The 26,618-nt window shown below is 35.2% G+C and overlaps 1 protein-coding gene across 1 annotated transcript in view; it reads left to right on the top strand.

Moving 5' to 3' along the window:
* Positions 1-26,618, top strand: part of nAChRalpha7 (nicotinic Acetylcholine Receptor alpha7) — a 530,333-nt gene that overhangs the window by 470,694 nt on the left and 33,021 nt on the right. Inside the window, exon 8 of the mRNA XM_072546893.1 lies at positions 23,716-23,981. Coding sequence (XP_072402994.1) covers positions 23,716-23,981 — 266 coding nt within the window. The remainder of the gene's footprint in view (positions 1-23,715; positions 23,982-26,618) is intronic.

Below are 26,618 nucleotides of genomic sequence, written 5' to 3'. Positions count from 1 at the left end.
TTAGATCATTTCTTGATTAAAATGACTACAAAATTTTATACAAGAATTGAAATAAATTGGTATGTTTAAAAATTTTCAAATACAGTATAAAAATCTGAACTTTTATGCACTTTATTCAAACTTTTATACAAATATGCCAAAATATGAAATATTTGCATAAAATATGCACAATATGCAAAATATGCAATATGCATATTTGCCGAAGTCTAGTTATTACGAAAACGTTCTGTGATGTAGTCTGATAGGGTTTGTATTATTATACCTTTTATAAAGGAATTTTTTAAATATAATTTTTCTTTGCTTTGTTGTATGGATGGTCTATTTTATTTTTTTCGGCTAACTGGAAAGCTAGGTGATGAAGATTAAGCAAAGTAATTCCGTATAAACGCTTCTCCCTGTCTAAGATATAATTATACAATTATTCTTCCTGTTCCTTGGTAAAAACCGTTTTGCAGAAACCTAAACCCTTTTTGTCAGGAAAAATTTTTGTTATGTTTTCTTTGCATCTGTGAACTAACGTTGCTTTCGGAATACCAAAAACTTTACTGGCTTTTAAATAGCTTATCTCCCCAGCTTTGACTACCCGGATAGCAATCTTCAAGGCAGCAAGAGACCAGGATTGTTGGTCAATTTTTCTTGCATAACTTCGTACCATTTCTAATTTCAAAAGAAGAATGTTGATGAAAAAGTGTCAAGAAAATATAATATGGCAATATGAACTACTCCTAGTCCACGGTGATCTATGCGTAGTACACATTCAAAATATGGAAATTAACGTGCAAGTTCTAAACGTATCAAAAACCAATCTAAATTGTTTAAAGTACATTTCATAAGCGATACCACAGTATAAAAAAGTTAATGTAAACATGCCTACTTACCGAGCAAACATGCTTTCAACCTCATACTAAAAGTAGATAAGATGTCTACGCATATTTGTGGTATTTACTAGATGCAGTGTTGCCAATTTAAAAAACAAATAACCGATAAAAATAATATACATTGCTCCGATGGTCCACAATGCCCCATCCTCTTCTAACGTTGTAGATAAAAGCGTTTTGGGATAAATTTCAATTTTTCAATAATTTTAAGTGAAACTTCTTGAAATTTTCAAAGCTGAATATTTTGTGATATTGTTCTTTTTCTCAAGTAAAATCAAAATATTTTATGCACTTTTAAAAAAGATATTAATAATTGTCAAAAAATCGACGTTTGAAGCTATTTTTGCAATAATTAAGCAAAAAAAATAACAAAAATAACTTTTCACACCCCCATTTTAAAGGATTTTCGATGTTTCTCAGTAAAATTGTGCCACTTTTTCATGTAGTTTACCGGTCTTCACCTTTAGTATTTAAAATCAAATAGCGATCTTACATTATTTATGTATTGTTTATAAGTAAAAAATGACTTTAATCTTTTGTATATTTTGTTTATTACATATTGTTATCAACAAATTTATCAAAAGCAGTTGTTAGATACATTTATCAACGATTGTCATGAGAAAATCATTAGTTTCCTGGTCTATTAGTTTATTATTACAGTTTCTGAATTTTGTTGTTTTCTAGAATTATTTTTCGTTGCAAATCGATTTTCGGGGTTTGGCAGACGAAAAACAGATCAATTTTCGACTGATCTTTACCAATGTAGCCTATATTGGTAAACACCAATAAAATATTATTTAAATAAAAACTACAATATTTATTATTTCATTACGGTACTTACCAAGTAGAGGCGGAACTTTCCCTTTTCAACTCTTTTGTGACATGCCAATGAGATGTGATAGATGGAATGATAAGAAAAGAGGGTTTCCGCCCTAGTTAGAGAAAATGTTAAAGTATGGATAATAGGACTGTTGACAGCTGCGTGAAATATTTATCGAGTGGAATATACTGCATTCATGAATAATATCAAGGGTATTTTGGAATTTCTATTGATTCCGTTATTCTTACATGTGCTGAATAGTTTTCGTTTGGAATAATAAATAAATAGATACGAAATTTGCTACAATAAATGAAAAAATATTTGGCTTAGATTTTCCAGCGAATATTTTTCAATCATTTACATCCCGTACAATTAAAGGGAATTCGATTCTAAATATAAACCAAAAATCTCAAAGGCTGTCGTTATCATTATCTTCACTTACGCAGATCCGCTTCTCTTATTAAATTTCTTTACTAGTCTCTACCTTAAATCGCATTAATATTATTTTTCTTCACAGACAGATCTTGTAGAATTATCTTATATTACTATCTTTTGGCCTTTCTTTTTCTACGAACTTGTAGGTTGTATGTCGCACATAAAGAGTTCGTTTGACATTTCTACACTAAGCCGTGGAAGATCTTTTTTATATACCCTACATATCCCATGCTTCATTGGATACTTAAACTGTGTCATACTGCGTTCCTTATTTTTGCTCGTTGAGTCTTTCTGGTCCTTGCTGAGCTTTATAGCGGTTTTTCTGACAAGTTCTCAGTTTTTCTCCATTTCTAGACGTATAGACTGTTATGTCTAGAGGCTGCGACTACGGACCGTCAAAGAAGAAATTCAGATATAATTAGAAATTGGGGCAGAAGAGTTCGTCCATACTGTCATGGTTGCTGACATTGAAGAGCATGTTATATTAGAAATAGATGTAATGTGTTTGCATGAATTTCAATTGAATTTTAAGAATTAGCTAATCAAAGTTGGTAACGAGGAGGTATTTCTTTATCTAAACGATGACAGCACTACGCAAGCAGTAGTTAAAGAAGATAACGTTGTGCTTACAAAAATAGAAACGATCATAGTAGCGCGGCTGCAGGGAATTGTGGAAGAAGGAACACATGTTATGATGGAGCCTTGGAACCACTACGAGGAAGTTGGCCAAGGAATTATAGTTAAAAACGAATTGGTGACTTGTGCTAAAGAAGTTCCTGTCCTACAGACTTATTGATCTTGATGACTACTCAGTGACCATCAAGAAAGAAGCAAAAGTAGAAACCTGTGTACCCGTGACCTCTATAATCTGTTAGACAACGTCCGATAATTTCAACGAAAAATTCAATTAAATGGTTGTAGTTGCTGGTCAGTCTGTAAATTAGCGAGAGAAAAGGAAATTAAGGGAATTTATTAGCCGGTATCGTGACATTTGGTACCGAAAGAAGGAGAGACGGGAAGAACTATCATTATCAAACATAAAATTGATACGATAGTGCCAAGCCAAACAGCTCGACGAATACCGCAGGAGAAGAGAAAAGAAGCTGAAAGGATTGTCTAGAAAATGAAGAAAAATGGGGTGATATACCCTTGTACCAACCCATCGGTCTCTCCGTTGGTCCTGTTCAAGAAGAAAGACAAAGCTACGAGGTTCTGTGTGGACTACCGTTTGTTGAGCAATTTTACCAAGAAAGATAGTTATCCTTTGCCGCAGATAAGCAACACGTTGGATACATTGGCTGGAAGTAAATTGTGTTTTACTTTGAATTTGAAGTCTGGATACAGGCAGGAACAAATGGACCAAGGAGATAAAGAGAAGATAGCCTTCACCATACGATCTTAATTGTGGCGATTTAACGTTATGCAATTTGAACTCTGTAATGCTCCTGCAAAAAGCAATTTAAGAGGCTTGTGAAAAATGTGTTGAGAGGTTTATCTTAGAAAATTGCCAGGTGTATTTAGATGACATAATCGTCTTGTGTCTACAGATGCAAGTAATGTGAGAATTGAAGGAGTGGTATCTTAGATTTAAGGACTACAGGAACGAAACCTTGGATATTTTAGTAACGTGCTTTCAAATCCTAAACGAAATATTATTTCGTCGCCAGAAGAGAACTTTTAGCAGTAGTGAAATCAGTAGAACACTTCTATCAGTACCTCTATGACAGGAGTCCTGAATCCGAACCGATCATGTCGCCCTTGGGTGGTTAATGGAGTTTTAGAATCTAGAGGGTCAGATAGCCAGATAAATTAAACGACTTCAAAAATACGATTTTAAGATTAAGTGTTAGCCATAGAAACGCCGATTCTCTTTCTAGAAGGCCATGCTAGGTAGAGTATTACCACTGCCACAAAACGCAATTCAAGGAAGCATCAGTGCTAAGAACAACGATGGTTAATGACGAGTAAATAGCTTCTTAGATCAGAGAAGAATAGGAGAAGGATCCAGTTTTTCAGAAAATTCTGAAATGAAAGGAAGAAAACAGTCAACAATCTTGGCAAAAAATATCAGATTTAGAGTACCTTTGGAGATCCACAGTGACCAAAAAAGGAACTTCGAAAGCGATCTATTTCAGAGGATCTGTGATAGACTAGGCACAAAGGAAACAAAAGCTTAAGCCTATCACCACCAATCGGATAAAATTGAAGAGCGAATGAATAATGAATGAATGAATGAATAATGACAGTTGTGAAGTATTTGACAAAAATAGTTTCCAAGCATCAGCAACACTGGGGCCAATACCTTCCGTTCTTCGCAATGACCTACAGATCCGCTGTTAATGAATCAACTGGCCAAATACCAGAAAACGTGCTATTTGGAGGAGAGATGCGACTACCTTGTGATCTAGAGTTTTCTATACCGACCTAGAGAATATGTAGCTGGCGAAGATTATGTGAACGAATTGCGAAGAAGAATGCACGATATACACGAGTTGGTCCGTTCTTATCTTCAGATCGCTAGCGACCAAATGAAGAAACGATACGATACTTAAGCCGAGAAGGCATGTGTTAAGAAAAATGACAAAGTCTGGCTCCTTAAGCTCAGGAACCATCTCTTAAGGAGGGGCAATGTCACACCACTCTCCCTAGACCTAACGATACAATAGCTTGGTTTGAGAAAGACAGTGAACGCAGACTTCACGCCTCCTTCTAGACTATTTAACGTGTGAGCCAAAAAACTGGTCGAACAAAAAGAACCGTTATCAGTCTTGATAATAAACTTATACTATTAAGTCTAAAATAAATTGTTGTATTGAATAAGTTGTGTAATAAATTAAAAGACTGTAAATAAAAGATAGTAAAATCGTTACAATATCTAGGTCATGTATTGAGACGCGGTAAGTACCGTCTACTTCAATTGATTATCTAGGTAAAATAGACGGAAGGTGAAGGCCAGGCAGTAGAAGATACTCCTGGTTCCAAAATCTGCGGATGTAGTTTAGACTCACATCATTTTAACTATTCAGAAATGCTGTAAGTAAGACCAGAATTGCCACGTCAATGGCCAAAGTTTGCAGCGGACAGGGTACTTAAAGAAAAAGAAGGCCTTCTTCTTCTTCTTTAGAAGAAGAAGAATATTTGTTCAATAACCATGCGTGACTAGATGAATGAAAAAAAAATTATATTATAATGATAAAAAGATATTATATTTAAAAGTGAGAAGAAGAACTATGCAATAAAATGAAAATTAACACAAATTAAGTCTATTTTAAACTGGAAACAAGAAAAGTTGACTGTACTAAACTTAATAAGTAAATATAAACGCCAATGTAAAAATCCTTTTTTGTCTGTGTGTTTCAAAATGCTTTAATATGTAATTTTCAATAGTACTTGAAAATTTTGTCCTCAAACACTGGTACTAGACTCTTCTAAGACCACTGTGATCTTAATGTGATGGAGATGGCTAAACAGGATCACTCACTTCTCGCCTAGGGGCCCATTAAGTTTTTTAAGGACATACAACACTAGGCCATAATAAGAAAGGAATTTAACAATTGGGTTAAAAACAAAGGTTACGTTATTAACTAATGCGTAATTATTTACATGGTTATTTTACTATCTTTTCAAAACATAACTAAGGAATCATACATTGCTCTCGAGTCTAGTGATAATAAGTACTGAAGGTTCCAAGGGGCTAATATATTGTGTTTATATAAATTATTTATTAACCTGGATGAAATTATAGTATTTCTGGAGCAACTGAAAAATATATGATCTAGGTTTCCTTCATCTATATCTAATATATAGGCCTCCCTCTCTAGATTCGGAAAGGCTGACACAGATGAATTCCTGTTAGATTACACCAGATGGATAGTGAAAAGGAACAGAATGGAGAGAGACAGGTGTGAATTTTGTTACAGTGAGAGAAATTATTGAGAGAATGATTGAAAATAAATCAGGTTGGACTAACATACACAGATATATCTGTGCAGTGATCAAGAAAAAGGGAGAGGAAGAAAGACAGCTGGACCAACGGCAAGGGTAAGGGTGAAAGATGCTTGAAGTTGAAGCTAGAGAAGTGGGTCACACTGTATGAGTTAGATAGGCGTGAGTCAGACTGTGGGGAAGGAGTAAATGTCCGTCTGGGGATGATGCCGTACTAGGAGCGATAAGCGTCTTCTACGCGCTACCTGGAACGAGACAAGGAGCCTCCTTGCTGATGAATGGAGTGTGGATGTGTATGAATGGAGAATAAATGAATAAAGGTAGTACTTCGGAAGTGATGCCGGCCTTACAACGGCCATTCCGCTTCCGGATCGCTGGAGGACAGAGGAGGGTCTGGTTTAGCAGGTAGGCATTCGGCGTAGACTCGGCGACGATAGGGCATTTTAAAGTACCTCGGGAACTATCGCCGGGAGTACGAAGAACGAATCCTGCACTAAGGTCAGTCAGGCGGTGTCCTGGACTGAGATGTCTTTTGAAGATTCCAGACCCCCCGTCTATAAAGACGAAAAAAAAAGGTTTCCTTCTTCTGTACAAAATTCACATTGATCATTATCTAAAACCTTAAGTTTAAATAAATATTTGTGGTAACAAGCATGTCCAAATCTCAGTCTAATAATCGTGGTAACATATTTTCTAGATACTTTAAATAACTTGGAATGGAGAATAAATGAATAAAGGTAGTACTTCGGAAGTGATGCCGGCCTTACAACGGCCATTCCGCTTCCGGATCGCTGGAGGACAGAGGAGGGTCTGGTTTAGCAGGTAGGCATTCGGCGTAGACTCGGCGACGATAGGGCATTTTAAAGTACCTCGGGAACTATCGCCGGGAGTACGAAGAACGAATCCTGCACTAAGGTCAGTCAGGCGGTGTCCTGGACTGAGATGTCTTTTGAAGATTCCAGACCCCCTGTCTATAAAGACGAAAAAAAAGGTTTCCTTCTTCTGTACAAAATTCACATTGATCATTATCTAAAACCTTAAGTTTAAATAAATATTTGTGGTAACAAGCATGTCCAAATCTCAGTCTAATAATCGTGGTAACATATTTTCTAGATACTTTAAAAAACTTATACCAAGGAGTTTTAGAAATATCTGTTTGAAGAGAAGTGTATCTATTTGGGCTAACAATGGAATATTCCTTCCATATATTATCCCACCTTTGGTATAATCTTAATTTTAAGGAAGCCAGAAAGTCGCAAGCCGTGATTTTATACGAAGTTTCTCTACCAGACAAAATATTTTCTCTTGCTAATTGGTCTACATGATCATTATTTTCCAAACCTATATGTGCTTTAATTCAAACAAAGAGTACATTTTTGCACCTTGTTACTAACCTTTGTTTGATATCCTTAATTTTGTAAATATAAGGGCATCTGTACGTATTTGGCACTCCCGGTTTCCCAATAGAGGTCAAAACTGATAAAAAATCTGATAATATGGTCCGAGTTACTTTCTGTTGCATAAAGTAAGGCCTCATATATTGCAAGAGCTTCTGCTGTAAAAATAGAGGTCTGGGAGTTCAACGTAAATGTGCGTTCTATTCGTTCTAACGGTATAAAAAAGCAATGCCGTTTGATGATTTGGAAGCATCGGTATATATAACGACGGAGTTTTCGAATTCTGATAATATTAAGTGAATAATCTTTCTATTTATGTGTATATTGCCAATATAGACTATAGTCACTAAATATAGTCGTGCTGGTTAATTCGATGTAAAACTAATGGCAGCTTAAGTGTGTACATCAGGCGATACCTAGGTTTTATTAGCTTTCTACTAGTAGTAAGTAACCATCTATTTTCATATGACAATGGACTCGAAACAAATAAATACTGCTAACGAGGAAGAGAAACAGCACAGTTTACTGAACTCATGATATTTAAATTTGATAAAAGCAGTTTATTAGCTCCGTTCCTGTGAGTAGTGGAATTTACCTTGTCCCATAATACGAGTCATATTGATCGATGTGTTCAATTACTTTTTAAAAAATTTTATTTGACTTAAATATTTCTAATTTGTTAGTCCGCCTATGGCGAGTCTTAAAAGCGTCATATATTATATAAATTTTCTTCCTAGCTTCCAGCATGGACCATTTTGTCGTTTATGTAGCAATTAAAATGTTATACAGGATAGCGGGACATACATTTGAGTATTAGATTCCACCTTTAGCCATAATTATTTTACAACGGCCATAATTGAACATCTACATAAGATTTGCATCGGTGAAAATTATGAAGCACGATTTTAGAAAATGTAACATTTTATTAAAAGTTTCAAAAGAAAGATGTGTAGTTAACATATATCAAAAGAATAAATGGATAAAAGTATAAGCTATGAAAAAGAAATTATTGCCGTTTTAAAAGTTTAATCAACTAACAATCTTATACCTCGAACGGCTTTTTTTAACGCCACTATTTAATAATATGTAGTTTTGATACCCTTGATTTTCATTGCCTAGGGCGAGTAGAGCTATTCAAGCTGCTTGCAGACCAGATAATAACACGCATATTGAAAAAATCTCCTGCGAGATTTAACAACATGCAGATACAAATCACATTAAAAAACTCTTCGACAAAGTAAAACTAAATACTCACACTTAAATTGAAGCAGAAATCTTAGTCTATGAATTACGATGAAAGCAATGTACAGACGGATTCAGAAAAAGTTATAGAAGTTTGGAGGTCGTAATGTAACACTTTATCTGCCGATACGGATCAGATACCCGCGGACACCCCGTGTAAACCTAAATGTCAAACATCCGCTTCTTTCCAATTTTCAACAACCCAGTCTTTGAATCCGAATCTGACATACTTTTTTCCAAAGTTGAATTTTCTCTGAAAAGACAAGACTCTGAAAAGATAAACAAAGCAGCAGGCTACGATTGCATTACCGCTGATATCTTAAAGTATCTTCCGGCAAGTGAACTAATAATATTGCATCTATTGTGCAATAATACATTGATTGTATCCAACACAAAGACATCTGTCCTGAGGATTGCAGAAAGTCCATAATTATACCTCTACATCAGAAAAATCCAAAAAATAATTGTAATAACTGTAGACTACTAGCTCTAATATCTCTCGCCAATAAAGCTCTTCTCTAAATCCTGCAACGTCGTCTAAAAAACTGCATTGAAAAGTAGTACCTGCACAGGCTGGATTTGTGAAGGGCAGAGGGTGAGAGAAAATAAATCCTTAATGTGAGAAACATTGTAGAAAAAGCCAGACAATATCAGGTTTTGATATTCTCAGAATCTAGCAGATACATATCTGCTAGAATTAGCAGGGGCTCCAAATCTCAGCGCTCTTCCTGTCGTTTCGAGCGTCTAATCTTTAGTAACCTTTAAGAGTAACTCCCTCATTTAGCTCGGTTGCATAAAGGCCAAATCCAGGATCTACCACCTCTGATAGGCCGGGCACTTCCAGAGGACATGTGAGGAGGGTGATCCGCCAATCTAAGCAGATGAAGGCGACGCGTGAGTCTACTGTGACCAGTAAGCATACTGACTACCACAGAGCATCTTCTAAGGTCTAGAAGAAGAAATTGGGCTGTAAGACTTTTGGATGGCCCCACTATATCGAGCCTAGCCTGTCTCATACCTCCACAACTGGCCCAGGAGTTTTGAAACCTCCACACAAGAAGCTCTTTGAGACTATCTCGACCAGTACTGAAGGACATTCAATTCATAAGTTCGGGTCCCACAGACAGAGTGAATGAGCCCTGTTTTGCCAGGGCGTCAGCCCGTTCCTTACCTTCCATGTCTGTGTGTAGCGGTAAATATACTAAGTTAACCCTATTGGTCAGCGCAACATCAGCAAGTGCTCTCTTGTACTCAAAAACCAGTTTAGAGCTGACTTTGGGCGCTTCCAAAGCCCTTAGCGCTGGTTAACTGTCAGAACAGATATAGATGGTCCTGTGAGTAAGGCCTATCTATTATCTCCTGAGCATATGCCAGGATCGCAAAGGGCTCGTCCTGGAAAACTGATGCATGGGAGACGAGAGCCTGGCCAGATTCAAATGCGATTCCGCTACCATATGTTCCAGCACCTGCCCACTCGTCAATTCTGGACGCACTGAAATAAATTAAATATACGCAAAATCAAGACTTTATCAAAATGTATTAATCTAAATAGGGAGTTTAGAGATAAAGGGGTAGTTTCACAAATTTGGGGTTAATTACACAATACAATAATAAATTAAAATAGAGGACATTAATTGGGAATAAAATGATACAAGCTAAAGAGACGTCACATCACGTTAAAAGTAAATGGAACACAAATAGAAAACGATGGAAGATTTAAATACTTGGGAAGTATTATTACGAATGACGAAATAATTTGTGTAGTCGGTATTATTATATGGTGTTGAAATGTGGACATTAAATGCGCTTGAAAGAAGGAAGAGACATGACTTAGGGAAAATGTAGTGAGAAATATAGGGAAAACATTAGGGAAGCAGAAATAATTTATAGAAATAACGAGAAAAAAAAGCAGTTTTAAACGTTTTCGATTGGTTGAAAGGTGAGTTTAAATTCAGCGTTTTTTAGACATATTTCAAATGGCTCACATTTGTTGCCAAAACTCAAAACTGACATTTCGTGCTATACGTTTAAAGATTATGATCTAACAATAGAAATTCTATAGTGACCACTCAATGAAAGTAATAAATTTTATTGATCTTCTGAGAAATATAAAAAATGGCAAAAATCAAAAAACGTTTATTTCTTTAACATCTTTATAGAAACTGACTTCATTTGCAGTAAAATACAAAAAGTGCATAAAAAGCTGCACTCTTTGCCTTTAAAACGCATTATGTCGATCGGACACTGATCAAAATAAATTCAATTTTTACCGCCGAGTTGATACAAATTTTATTTAAAATTTATTTCACGCGCGTAACTGACATTCAAAATCTCCGGTCGCTTCAAGCGTTGTTTCTGAGAGAATGGTTAATTCTACACAAAAAGTACTTATAAACGTTTTCGTTTGAAATTATCTCAGCTACATTTTTTATTTAAAACCTTTTTTTAAGCGTATATATTTTGGTAAATCGATTTTTTCAGTTTCCCCCTCCCTTTAAGACGGGTCGTTTTAGGAAGAAGTTGCGGGGTAAAACTGATAAACTTTTTTGGCATCCTAAAATTGATATTCTTAGCAAAATTCAGCTTGTTCGTATGATTTTTAGCTGACGACTGGAATATCGTTCTGCCAACAGAAAATGTGTGCGTGCGCTGCAAAGGTTTCCTGCGTGGCGAACACAGAAGACCAATATGTCCAACTTATACCGAAGAAATGTGATTTTTTTGTTACAGATATGTTCTTTTCTGCAATTTTAGAGTATTTTTTATAATTTTTCACAAAAAAATGTAAAATATACCTATAAAACGAAAATTTTTGGATAATTGATGGATTCGACCGTTACTTGATGGAAATTCATTTTATGTAACAATAAAACACTGAAAACTTTGTTTTCAAAACTTCCACAAAATTTATTTTAAATTCTTATCACTACAGCTGTTTCGGCTGATTGCCTTTCTCAAGTGATCTGTTTTTGGCATGGGATTACACTTTATAGTCTCTAATGAAATAGGTTGAGGAGGGGAGAACTGTTTGTCTCAAGCTGGTCATTCAGAATTATATCTGTGTTTTTTAATTTGTTGATTTCCATAGATTCTAACAAAGATAGCTTAAGGCCTTTATTTTGAATGTGTAGAATTTTAAATTCGTCATTAAAAGAATGATTATGATCTAGAAGGTAAAGTGCGTATGTAGAATCTGTTTTTCTATTATTGAAAGCCCTTGTATGTTCTGCTATTCGTTTATTAAAATTTCTACCTGTTTGACCAATGTAAGTTTTTGGGCAGTCGCCACATTTAAGTTTGCCTGTATATGTAATCGAGCAGTACCTTCTGCTCGATTACATATACAGACAAACACATAAAAAAGAAAGAAATAACATCAGCTTTCAGAACAAATAACCTAGGCAAATATATTAAAAACAACAAGAGACAACATAAAAAACACTTACACAGTGGTGTGTACAAACTTAAATGTGGCGACTGCCCAAAAACTTACATTGGTCAAACAGGTAGAAATTTTAATAAACGAATAGCAGAACATAAAAGGGCTTTCAATAATAGAAAAACAGATTCTACATACGCACTTCACCTTCTAGATCATAATCATTCTTTTAATGACGAATTTAAAATTCTACACATTCAAAATAAAGGCCTTAAGCTATCTTTGTTAGAATCTATGGAAATCAACAAATTAAAAAACACAGATATAATTCTGAATGACCAGCTTGAGACAAACAGTTCTCCCCTCCTCAACCTATTTCATTAGAGACTATAAAGTGTAAACCCATGCCAAAAACAGATCACTTGAGAAAGGCAATCAGCCGAAATAGCTGTAGTGATAAGAATTTAAAATAAATTTTGTGGAAGTTTTGAAAACAAAGTTTTCAGTGTTTTATTGTTACAGAAAATTTTTGGATTACCAACCTCATATTTTGCGGATTAACTTAACTAAAAAAATAAAATAAAACTTAACCTGAAAAAAAACTTGATTAAAGATATTATTATTTACGATATTATTGAACTATTGACTTTTTTTGATATTTGTTTCATATAAGAAATCTGTGTGTTTAGCCGCTACTAAAATGGATGTTTTTAGGTTCTGATAAATGAGGTATTAAACAGTTTCGATATTTTCAGCTGTACATTTAGAAAAACGACCACTTCCAGCTTTTCGATCAACTCTACAGGTATCTTTAAATAATTACGTACAATTTGTCAAAACGTAAAACGTATTTTAATTGTAGGCTAATTCGGTCGGAATCGAACACTGCCACTGGCCATTTACTTTCACGGCTGTACTGAAGTAACATTCGATAATTTTTATTTTTTATTTTGGTGTTGAACACCATCGTTTTAATTTATTCGTAAAAACTTTAAAAATATTACGTATATAATCAAAAAATAGGTATATAAATAAAGTATATACACAACTTATACTGGCGATGTTAATTAATATCTGTCACGTCATTCAGCGTGCTGATTAAATTATGAACAATTCTTATAAATAATTTTTCGATAGCTGTATATAACAATGTTGTCTGCATAACCTGGATATTGTAAAATATGTATAACTTATATGTCTTTTGTAAAATAATAAGCCTGATCTTTATTTAATATCCAGATTTAGCCATACGGCTCACATTCCCTCTAAGGGGAAAATTCACTCATCCCAGATACCTACGGTATCAAAAGGATTAAGCTCTGGTGGAACTCTTTCCGTGTTATCGAGCCCTAGGTGACTTGATTTGCTTGAGTATATCCCAAAAATTTTCGTACACATCTGGACGTTGAGAGAAGTACAGCTTTCTGCCTGGTCTTGTAGAGATGTTCATTCATTTAATATTATTATTTTTAGCCATACGGCTCACACTCCCTCTAAGGGGAAAATTCACTCATCCCAGATACCTACGGTATCAAAAGGATTGAGCTCTAGTGGGACTATTTCCATGTTATCGAGTCCTAGGTGACTTGGTACGTCGGTGTGTCTCCCAAAAATTTTCGCACGTATCTGGACGTCGAAAGTAGTACAGCTTTCTGCATGATCTTATATAGATGTTCATTTAGACCTAGCTTTTTTATGTTTTCTAGGAGGTTCTTCGGGATGACTCCAGTGGTAGAAAGAATAATAAGTATCGTCTGGGTACTTTCCATTCTCCATTGTCTCCTTATTTGTATTTCCAGATCTCTGTACTTGGCGATCTTTTCATTGTACTTAACACGCAGATTATCTATTATTATTATCCAGATTTAGCCATACGGCTCACACTCCCTCTAAGGGGAAAATTCACCCAGATACCTAGGGTATCAAAAGGATTGAGCTCTGGTGGGACTCTTTCCGTGTTATCGAGCCCTAGGTGACTTGGTATGTTGGAGTATCTCCCAAAACTTTTTGTACACATCTGGACGTCACGAGAAGTACAGCTTTCTGCATGGCTTTATAGTGATGTTCATTTAGACCCAGCTGTTTTATGCTATCTAGTAGGTTTTTGGGAATAACACCAGTGGTATATAGAATAATAGGTACTGTCTGGGTACTTTCCATTGTCCATTGTCCCCTTATTTGTATTTCTAGATCTCTGTACTTGGCGATCTTTTCGTTGTATTTAACACGTACATTATTGGTGTTGGGTATCGCAACATCAATTAGTGTTGTTTGCCTGGTAATTTTATTAACTAATATGAGATCCGGTCTATTATGCGCCACTTGTTGGTCTGTAAGCATAGTGCGGTCCCAGTATAGCTTGTAGTTGTCATTTTCAATCATTCTGTCAGGGACGTATTGATAATAAGGAAGATGGTCGGTTTGGAGAAGTCCCAGTTTGTCAGCTAGTTCTTGGTGGATAATCTTTCCTACTGGGTCATGGCGTTCTTTATAATCGGTACTGACAAATACCTGGCAGCCACCGGTAAGAAACCCTCAGTCTCGGGAAATATCTTTCCTGATATCAACCAATAGTTCGACGCTGTATTGTCTACATATTCTTGGCTGATCTCATTGAGATGTCGCCCATGCAGAGGTTTATGCGCATTTCTTTTATTTCATTTTTATTATTATTATTATTATTATACAATGATTTTTGGAGAATCACCTTAATCAATCTTCTTTCATATCATTAGGGTACGAAAATTACTTATTAATTTACGTAAGCTTAATGAGTGAGGAGAGATATGGATAACTGACACGCAATTGTTTATAGAATACAATGAAATATATTAATAATAATAATATCTAACACCAGTTGATTAAATTATTAAGCAAAATATGAACTTGTATAAATTAAATGAATAATTTAAGAAGTGACTATATAAAAACCCGAATATTCTTGCTTCTCCTGAAGGTGTCTTGAAAGCACAATATCTTCTTAGACGATGAGGATTAATGAACAGATCCTAAAGGTGTTTAACTAATTTTCTTAGATCCACGATGATGTGAATAATTTTAACAGTGATCACTTGAAACTAACTTTGACACACTATCAATAATTAATTACAACTTACAAATAATTGAGCGGTGATGTACTAACTCTAGTATACAATTATTATTAGTTAGCTTTCTCGGTGCCGCATACTTAGCGATATATGTCGGCGAAATATTAATTTTCGACTCCTTCAATTCTTAAACAAACGATGTATTGTCTCCTTTTCATTCGGGCTATGAAAAACAAGTTTTTTCCTTGGTTCACAAAGATGTATTATTGCTTGATGTAGGTGCAAATATTCGTTTCTAGTGTTCTTTATTCCGTCTTCGTTTTTCTTGATATTTGATATTTTATTACATGTCAATTGACTAAAACAATGACTAGGTACTAAAATGAATAAACTGTTCTCTTAACTTAAACGTATACCTAACATAAACGATTGCATTGCTGAAAGTACTGTGAATAAGAAATATAATATATTAATCATTTCAATTGTTATAACTACAATTATAATTAATAAAAAATTAAAGCTAAAGCTCAGTTAACAATAAAAGCTTCAAAAAGAAATTCGTGGGCTCAATTTGTGTCTAGTATAAACAGTAGGACCCCTATGTATGAAATGTAAAAGAATGTCATAAAAAATATGGAATATCGGCTTATAACAAAATCACTCAACTAAAGAAAGATAATAGAATAATCACAGATAACCAAGAAATAACAGAAAAATTTGCTAATTAGTATAAAAATAGATCTAATACAAGCAATTATAATAATAATTTTATCAACTTTAAACAGAACGAAGAATGCAATGTAATTATACCGTTTGTAGATGACACAGATGCTTTAAACTCCAAATTTAATATAAATGAATACAAAGATGCATTAAATTTATTTAAAGAGACTAGTTAGGGTCCAGATAATATCCCAATGGTTTTTCTTAAGCATTTACCTGAGAATGCACACAATCATCTTCTTAACATATTTAATATTATTTGGACAGAACAGAAATTTCCAACAGCGTGGAGAGATTCTATTATAATACCAATATTAAAACCAAAATGTCCCAAAACAGATCCTGAGTCTTATAGACCAATTGCACTAACATGTATTGCATGCAAACTGTTAGAAAAAATGGTCAACCGTCGTCTCCTCTGGACACTTGAAGATCGAAATACACTCGCGATCATAAAATCCGGGTGTCATAAAATCACCTTGAAAATCACCGATATTTCATTTTTAACGAGCTTTATCGTAAATAATAATAACACAAATACAAACTAATGCATGTTTCTGAGAATTGCTGCGGTTTCCTTTGTAACAAAGAATTCCAATAGTGCCGATTTCGCAGTAAAGTGCACACTTCCCAAAATGAACGCTACCTGTAACTCCTCTTGTTTTAAATGTCTTGTTTGTACTTCGACTTTCTGTTCAAATGCAACGGACAAACGTTTATTATTGCCACCATTAGTGTTTATTAGTGCTATTATTAGTGTTTATTTTTTGACAAAATGCCTTTGACTGTTGTTGAAACGGCACAAATTGTTGCACTTGTGGAAGACAGTCACACTCAACTGCAAGTCGCAAGAACTGTTGGCGTAAGCCTTTCTACGGTTCAACGAGTGCTTCAACACTTTCAGGAGGCAAGTTTGCTAACCAGGTGACCTGGCTCTGGACGAAGAAGAACGACCAAGGCACTAGATGACCGTTTCCTTGTGTTTCAGGCTTTACGAAACCGGACCTCAACTGCGGTTATGCATCAAAATCGTCTAGAGGAAGTACGAAATTAGTTAGTGTTAGTGTTGCAACAGTCAGAAGAAGACTTCATTCTTCTTGACTATCTTCTCGGATAATTGCTAGAGGACCGCCACTTTGCCGGGTGCCTCGAGTTGCACGACTAGCTTTTGCTCGACAATACGCGCATTGGGGGATTAACGATTTTAGCAATGTGTTATTCTCAGATAAAACCCGTTTCTGCCTAACTGGATCCGATGGACGTGTAAGAGTTTGGAGGAGAACTGGTATACGATTTTCACAAGCTTGCATTGCTCCAAGAATGCCATTTGGTGGAGGCTCAGTCATGGCTTGGGGAGGTATATCTTCCGACTTCCACACAGAATTACCCTTCATCGAAAATGGGTCCCTAACTGCACGAACGCACATTACGGAGATTCCGGAAGAACATGTTATCCCCAACATGGCAGGGCTTGGAGAAAACGCCGTTTTATGCAGGACAACGTGCGACTGCACGTTGCCAGGATCAGTATGTAATACTTGACGAAGTTGGAATTACGAGGGTACCCTGGCCAGCTAGGTCTCCTTACCTGAATCCCATCGAACATCTCTTGGACGATTTGAAAAAACGTATTCAAACCCATACACCTCCTCGTAACAACGCACGGGAGCTTAAGGATCTGTTAGTGAGAGAGTGGAATAACATACCACAACATGTAATCCAGAGAAAAATTGAGAGTATGCCCCGTCGTCTGCAAGAGGTTATTAGAGTAAGCGGAGGCAATACACGATATTGGTCATTGAAATTTCACTGATTTTTTACCACGTTCTGTATTTTCCATTTTTTTTTTCGTATGTCTGTTTTATCAACAATTTGATTTGTTTTCTGTTTTTTTCAATAAAAACAATAAAAAACCATTTTTTTTCTTTCAAAACAAACATTGATGACAAATAAAAAATAAATTAGCCAAAAAAAGGTTATTACTGCACCAGAGGCAAAAATATTTAAGAAACTTGAAATTTTCAAGATGACCCGGATTTTATGATCGCGAGTGTATTATTATTCCAGAACAAAGTAGTTTCTGACAAAATAGATCAACTCTAGACAATATTATAAACCTAAAAAGTAGTGTACATGAAGCCTTCTCCCTTAATAAAAAATTTATTGGAATATTCTTCGACATTAAAAGAGCCTTTGATACAGCTTGGCGCCACCGTATCATTAGATTACTGTACGATTTATAAATAAAAGGACACTGCCTTGCATTTATAAAAAAACTTCTTATATAAAAGGTATATGCAAGTTAGAGTAAATGGTAACTTGTCGTCAAAAGTGAAATAATTAGAAAATGGAATTCCTCAGGGATCTGTTATAAGTCCTACGACATTTATAATTGCCATAAATGATGTTCTACGAAATTTAAAACTTCCACTTAAAGGCCGCTTATATGCTGACGATCTCGTAATATTTGGTCAAAGCAAAAACTTAAACAACCTCTCACAACTTGCACAGAGTTTCTTGTTAGATATTGAAAAATGGTCACAAGAAACTTGATTTATCTTTTTAACAACTAAAACTAAATATATAGTAGTTTCTAAAAACAAAATCAGTACACCAATTTCATTATATCTCTACAACCAATCACTACAACAACAAAATTCGCTAAAATTTCTAGGAGTTACTTTTGACAGAAAGTTGAATTGAAAAGAACATATTAATAATCTAACATGTTAATGTTACAGAAGATTAAATTTACTAAAAATTCTAGCATACAAGAATTGAGGTTCAGACAGCAGTACATTGTTAATTATATACAGAACTATTATAGGATCACAGCTAGACTACGCGGCTATAGCTTACGACTCAGCATTGAAATCAGTACTTAAAAAGCTCGACAGTATTCACAACACAGCACTCAGAATATGTCTGGGAGACTTTTGTACAACACCGATTGAAAGTTTACTTTGCAAAGCAAATTAATTGTCGTTAAATGATAGAAGAGCTTACCTTAGTCTAAAGTATGCAAGAAAAATTAAGAATAATGTACAAAATCCTGTCTATAGAAATACTTTTACTGATAATTTCCCAAACCTCAATGCAAATCACCGTTCTGTTAAACCTTTCTATAAAAGAATAAAAGACCATTTGCATCTGTTTGATATTGTCATACCTGAATGTCTTCCTCACACAAATGACCATAATTTACCTTGGATTCAAAACATACCATCATATAACTTTGAATTTACGTCATTTGAGAGAAACATGATTTAATTATTTCTCATTTTAGAAAAATCCTTAGTCGTTATAAAAATCATACCCAGATATACACTGATGGTTCAAAATCATCCGAAGGTGTGGGAGCGTTTGTAGTAACTCCAGAGAAGGTCCTTAAATTCAAACTATCTAATGTTAGTACTATCCATACAGCTGAATTGTATGCTCTCTATCGCGCCATAGAACTAATCAATCTGACAACAAACTGCAAATATATTATCTTAACAGACTCACTTAGTGCCATACAAAGCATCCGACAACTGTGTCCAAAAAACCCGCTTTAAAAAAAATTAAAACTGTCCTTCTTCAGGCTTATATCAGTCATAATGAGATAAATTTCATCTGGATCCCATCCCATATAGGAATAAAAGGCAACGAAACTGCTGACCCTTGTGCGAGTGACGTTTCCGAAATCGTAAACACATCGGTATCAACGGATATAAAAGCTTATATAAAAAAAATCAATCTTAAGTGCGTGAAAAAATAAATGGAGTGTGTCGAATTCAAAATTAAAACAAGTGAAACCCAGCATAGAGACATGGAATGTGTTACCTACGTCAAGAAGCCAAGAAATAATAGTAACGCGCCTCAGACTCGGACATACTAGGTTAACGCATGATTACTTAATTAAAAAGTGCGAACCGCCGCGATGTGAAACGTGTAATACGACACTAACAATAATGCACATACTATGTGAATGTCCCCTCTACAATCAACAACGAAGTAACAACAAGATACCAGGAACTTCTAGAAGCTCTAGGTGCAGACTGTAACTTTAAAAATAATCTGAATTTCTTGAAAGACATTAATAAGTACCACAATATTTAATAAACCAAATTGTAATGCAGTTATTGTACCTCTTGTAATCCATTAATTTTTCGCTAATGGCCATTTGGTCAAGGCGATATTCTAAATAAAAAAAATTGTTATAATTAAACAAATACTCCAGTCGTCAGAGACAAAAATGTCACTAAACCTCTAAAAATCATAGAAACAAGCTGAATTGTGCTGAGCATATTAATTTTGAGACCCCAAAAAGGATGAAAAAAATGTTTACTACTTTTACCCCCGGGCTTCCACCTAAAACCTCCCTCGCAGAGGGGTTAAAACGCAAAAAAAATAGATTTACTAAGAATCTGTACGCCGTAGAAAAAATGTTTTGAATAAAAAATGTAGCTGAGATAATTTTAAACAAAAATGTTTATAAGCATTTTTTGTGTAAAATAAACCGTTCTCTTAAAAACAACGCCTGAAGCGACCGTCGATTTTGCATGTTGATTAAAGTGACCTATCGTCAAAAATCAAGATGCGTTTTAAAGTTAAAGAGTTCAGCTTTCGTATGCAGTTTTTGTGTTTTACCGCAAATAAACTCAGATTTAATACAAATGTTAAATAAAAACGTGGGCGATTTTTGCCATTTTTTATGATTCTAATGAGATCAATACAATCTATTCCATTCATTGACTAGCCACTATCAAGTTTCGATTACTAGAGCCTAACTTAAAAACCTATAACATGAAATTTTAGTTTTGATTTTTGGCGAAATGTGAGGCATTTGTTGAAATATGCTTAAAAAACGCTGGATTTAAACTTTCACACAACAAACGATCTAAAACATTTAAAACTTTTTTACAATTACACTAGTACGTTTTTCAAAACAACAAAACTTCTGCAATAAACTACCCCCAAAACCGTCTTCTTAAACGCATTTCTCGTGACGTGTGATCGTTTGTAACGTAAAACATTAAATTCTGCGTTTTTTATTCATATTTCAAATACCTCATATTTGTTACCACAACTCAAAATTAAAATTTCATGTCATAGGTTTTAAAGATTTATTTCTAAAAATGGAAATTTTACTACAACTGGTCAATGAAAGTGATCAATATTATTGATCTCACGCGAATCATAAAAAATAGCAAAAATCGCGCCACGTTTATTTATTTAACAACTGTATAAAATCTAAGTTTATTTGCGGCAAAATATAAAAACTGCATACGAAAGCTAAACTCTTTACTTTTAAAATGCATCGTGATTTTTGTCGGTAGGTCACTTGGATCAGAAGATATTTAATACTTGTTTTGCTCGGTTGTTCGAGCCTGTGATTCGAAGGACATTCCTCCTGCTGAGGGATAGGATTCTGTCCTTAATAGGTGTTATATTTGCCAATATGTATATGTGTGCTGATGAATAGTGACTGCTCACCCTCATGCAGGATCTGAGGATTTTTCTTTCAGTAGCCATGATGGCATTGATTTCGTGGGGTTTAAGGGAGGCGTAGATGCATGCCTTGTATTCGATAATAGGTCTAATGAATATTTAATAGGTGTGCAATAGGTGTTAGATGCCATCCTGCCCAATTTGCCACATAGCACTGCCAGGAGTTTAAACCTCTTTCTCACCCTGTCAAGGGTATCTTGAATGTCAGTTTTCCAGTTGAGAGTCCTAGTAAAATAAACTCCCAAATAGAAAACCGAGTTTCTGAGAATAATTATTCGGCTACGACAATTTGAAGATTTAAATAAAATTAGTTGTGTTTTGGAGGGATTTATGGTCACTCTCCTTTTATTGCACCACCTAATGACTCTGTCTAGATAGTTTTGTGCTCTTTCGAATACAGACAATTGTCCACGCTCTCTATGTAGTCCTGACGTGAGGAGAGCAGTGTCATCAGCGTACAGTAGAAGGGTCTCCGATCTATGCTGTGGGCGGGGGATGTCACTATTGTAGACTGTGTATAATATTGGAGCAACAATTGAGCCCTGGGGTACTTCAACCTGTGGAGTGAAGGATGTGGATAGGGTATTGCGGACTTTGATCCTGATCGTCCGATTGGAGAGATAGGAGTTTATTAGTTTAACGAAAAGTGTGGGCAATCCAGCAAGGTGGAGTTTTTAGAAAGGGCCTGTATGCCAGACCTGATCAAATGCCTTCTGGACGTTTAGGAATATGCCTATAACGTGATTACTTTCGTTAAGTGATTGTGAGATGAAAGTTGTTGCTTCAACCAATGCATTTTGCGTGGAGTGTCCAACCCAGAATCCGAATTGGTAATCTGGAATGGCAAGGTGAGCATCTAGGAATTCTACGAGTCTTTCCTTAAGAATCCTCTCGAGAGAAGACCTTAACTGAAGTGCTCGATAAAGAAATAGGTCTGTACGACTCAGGGTTGGTAAGGGTTTTCTTGTTCGGGAATCATGACTGTGCTTGTCACTTTTCATGGAATTGGAAAGTAGCAACTATGGTTTGGAAAATGCACCCTTTTTATTCACTTTATTTCGTATCGATATCTGCATTTCCAAGTCCATCGGCCAATCATAAATTTCGTATGAGGTAGAAAGGCGGGGCGGCGTACATCGGAGTGCGTACTAGTCCTCAGACTATGGCACTCGATGACATCCCCCCTCCTTTGAAGACTCTTTTGCTGAATTTATTTCAAACAGCACATTTTTATATGGAAAAATACAATAAAAGTACAATACAAAAAACAAAAGTTGAAAATATAAAAGAAATTGAACAGATTCGTAAAAAGTATATAAAAAAAATATCGAAAATAAAGTCCGTACCTCATTCACTACAACAGCACAGTAGCTTCCGGTGGTCATCTTCTTCTGCAGGTACCGTCTTCCATCACAGCATCTTCGTCTTCAATGACTTCGTCCTCCTCTAGGCCATCAGTAACCCATAACAATTTGCCAGCTGGTTTCTCAGTAGGGGGTATACCTGAACTTAGGTGGTTGCTAAGCGCCACCTGCGGTAGGCAGCGAGTGACTCCGCGGTCACTTCGGGGCCTCAGTAGCTTCTGGGGCTAGTGGCTTCGGTGACTTCTCGATCGCTGAAACCTCCAACACTGGAAAGTGTCAGGAACTGTAAAATCGGTCGATGATACCATTAGCTGCTGGTGTGGAGCTTTCAGCTAAACTCAGTGGAAGCCTAGGTCGTAGGCTCGTGTTTTTCTACTTGGGCGCCAGGTTACCATAGGGAGGTTAGGATCTTCACAGGAAATAACTCGATATCAGCTCCCTAAGTTCTCTACAGAAGGCTTCGGTTAGTCAAGCCGAAGTTGCCTCTGCGTTTCCATTTTAATTAGCAGGATAGTAAAATAAAACTTGGTTTTGAAGTCGAAAAAGATCCTAGCAAAAGAGTCTCAGGACAAACAGGGAACAGAGCCCCGTGAAGGAGACCCCCAGACGTAGGACACCCTACGTGGTGACCGTAGTAAAGCTAGGCTTGACTAACTATGGCTTGGACAATGCACCCTTTTTATTTACTTTATTTCGTATTGATATGTGCATTTCCAAGTCCATCGGCCATTTATAATTTCGTAGAAAGGATGGGTCTTCATAAAAATTTCTGTAAGACTCCCTATTCTTCTTAGAAAAAGTAAGAGTCATATGACTGAAATTTTGACTAATTAATATATATATATATATATATATATATATATATATATATATATATTTTAATATACACTACTAACTTTATTTATTATCTTATTAATTATCACCACTTGATTTTTATGCTTTTCTATAAGTAGATATTCGTATACTTGCTTAATTTGGATGTTTTTTTACAGATTCGAGTGGTATTTTTATGTTGGCTTCCGTGGATATTGCGTATGCAGAGGCCAGCTGACAAAAACGGCTACGTCTCATCGCCGAACCGTTCAGCACCTCCTGAGCGGAAACCCATTCATTTTCCGGAAGTCGAATTAAAGGAACGCTCATCGAAAAGTCTATTAGCCAATGTTTTAGATATAGATGATGATTTTAGGCATAATTACAGAGGAGGGGGCACTCCCACACCACTTCAACCTACGACATTTTTCAGAACTGTTTACAGGTAAGATCTTAGTTTTTAATTAATAATGTTTTTAATTAGTAATTTGAAATTATCGAATTCTAATCTAATTGTGTTAAATCTAATGTAGATATCCTTTAAACCATTTAAATGTATACCAAATATACGTGACATTTATAGAACACTAGGGATTAGTTTTCGAACAACAGCTAAAACCAATTCCACATTTTCCAAACATTGAATTAAAGAAAATCCTGAATTTAACGATCATTTTAAAAGTTTTATTTTAAAAATGACGCAAACAAGGTGCATTATAATGAATAAGTGAATGAAAAAATTAATTTGACTAATTCATGTTTTTGTAATTACTTGAACGTGACAATGTTCGAAAAAATAAGAAAAGGTAATAATTTTGTATTATATGTTATAGATGGCGTTGAATAAACTAATACTTTTATCCATCATCTCAGTCGTTAACATCTTAGCAGATGTGTCGTTTATCATTAAGCTTCAGTAGCTCGGATAGTTTGATGATTAATATTTCTCCACTGTTCGCGGTCATTTGTTACATGTAATACCTCAGTATATAGTTTGTTGAAAAGCTTTTTCGTAATATCTGCCCATCGCTGTGGAGATCTTCCACATTATTGTTGACTCTGAGGCTTTCCTTGGACTACCAACCGCCCCATTTTGTGATCGCTTCGAAAGACACATCTATACCCTTTGAAATTATTACGGTTGCCTTTCTTAAACAGTTGTATACATTATGCTGTTTGTCACATTTCAGTCTCATCTGTATCACAAACTCCAATAAGTACAATAGCAAATCATGAATTAAAATGGAAAAACGCAACAAGATTTGACTTAACAAACTGGCTATCACTAACACTGTTCAAAATAATCTTTAAACAAGCGGTAGTGGTTTGGAAAAAGAAATGCCGAAACTTGTCATTTGCAGTGTGATGTTGGGCTTCTGCTACGACCCAACTGATTCTACCTGTTGCGATTTCAAAAAATATAGATAGTACTTTTACGTTCTTTATTTAATAACTTAACAATCTTATTTTAACTCAAGTAGGGTTGAACATCGTGAACAAAGCCGATGCCTATACTCTACTTATTTCAACACATAATATCCATAATTATTTGGTTAAATATGTGATTTAAACTTCTTATTATACAAGGTCTGTGTGGGATACGTGCAATGGTGCCACTTAAGAATACACACACAGATTCTCTTACTTATCGTAAAATGCAACTAACTGGAGTAGTTGACCCCTCTTCTTACCCGACGGTCCTTTTGACCGTATTTGAATGGATGAGGTATATTTTGTGCAGGTGGTGTGTATGGCATATATATGCCGCACACCCTATACACAAACTGCGTAACTTGCGTCTCTCCCCTCACATACTCGTAAATTTTTCCCCGCACTCGCCAATCTATTTTACTAGCGTGTCGAGTCATTCGCCGAATGATTGCCCGTATAAGCAATCCCCCACATACTAACCAACGGTTTCGGGCGGATGAGTTAGTGAGTGGTAGGGCTCCTTTTTTGTCCTGAGGTTGTGAAATTGGCCCGAAGGCGAATGAGCCAAAGATTTGGTCAACGGCTTAAGAATGCGAAAGCACAAGTAAGGCAAATATCCCATTAAAGATCCATAGCATTACGCTCTAGTCAATCAATCATGACAATGCTCAATACTAAAATAAATTCCGGAGTAAGTTCTCCGATCGGATCTCCGGGGACAACAGTTTTACTTCATTAAAAGATAATAAATTGTAGTGCAGAAAGAATAATAAGATCTGCACATAGGATGCCAAAACCTTATACAAAGCTTATAAAGGAAAAAATATACAATGCAATACAGGAGATGAAGAAAATGCATATTGAAATTATGGGAATAGCAGAAATGAGATGACCAGATTCTGGAGAAATGCAAGTGGAAGATCACAAGTTATACGACTCGAGAAAAAGTGATGAATCATATGAATATCCTCCTTCCCATCCTCTTCTAACTTTTAATAGTTTCTCTTATGTATTACTTTAAGCAGTAAGCTTTAAGCACAGTTTGACCCATGTCGCTCGGTGTTCGATAGTCAGAGCATTCATCGTTTATTTTAGCGTTTCCATTTCCACTTCAAAAATCGTTCACAAAATAACTAAACTTCTGAAGTTAAAATCAAAGCATTAAAATAAACGTATTTTCAATTAAAATTGTGGTGAATTTTCATTAAATATCGTAGAAAACTAGGAATATTTAGGTATACGTATTAATAAAAAATGTAAGAAATAAACAAAATGGTGTTGTTATACTTGTATTTTTGTTATTCTGGCGAATTATAACAAACAGTCGTAAATATAGTTTCTATATAAATTGATCATATACATTATATTATATAGTCTTTCGATGTTTAATTTAAGAGCCCAAACGTATATATATATATATATATATATATATATATATATATATATATATATATATATATATATATAGTGGCGGGTCCAAGGGGGGTCACAGGGGTCATAACCCTCTCCAAACAAAAATAAATATCCATCAAATAATCCTAAAAAAAAAATAATTTAAAACCCATCAACCCTATAAGCAGGAAGTAAAGAGTTAAAATGATTTAAGAAAATAGGATGAATTTGAATCCAATAATAAAAACTGTTCATTGTG

This window comes from Diabrotica undecimpunctata, chromosome 10, assembly GCF_040954645.1.
Source record: "Diabrotica undecimpunctata isolate CICGRU chromosome 10, icDiaUnde3, whole genome shotgun sequence".
Classification (NCBI taxonomy): Eukaryota; Metazoa; Arthropoda; class Insecta; order Coleoptera; family Chrysomelidae; genus Diabrotica; species Diabrotica undecimpunctata.
The sequence above is the reverse complement of the archived record's forward strand: the minus strand, read 5'-3'. Positions and strand labels throughout refer to the sequence as shown.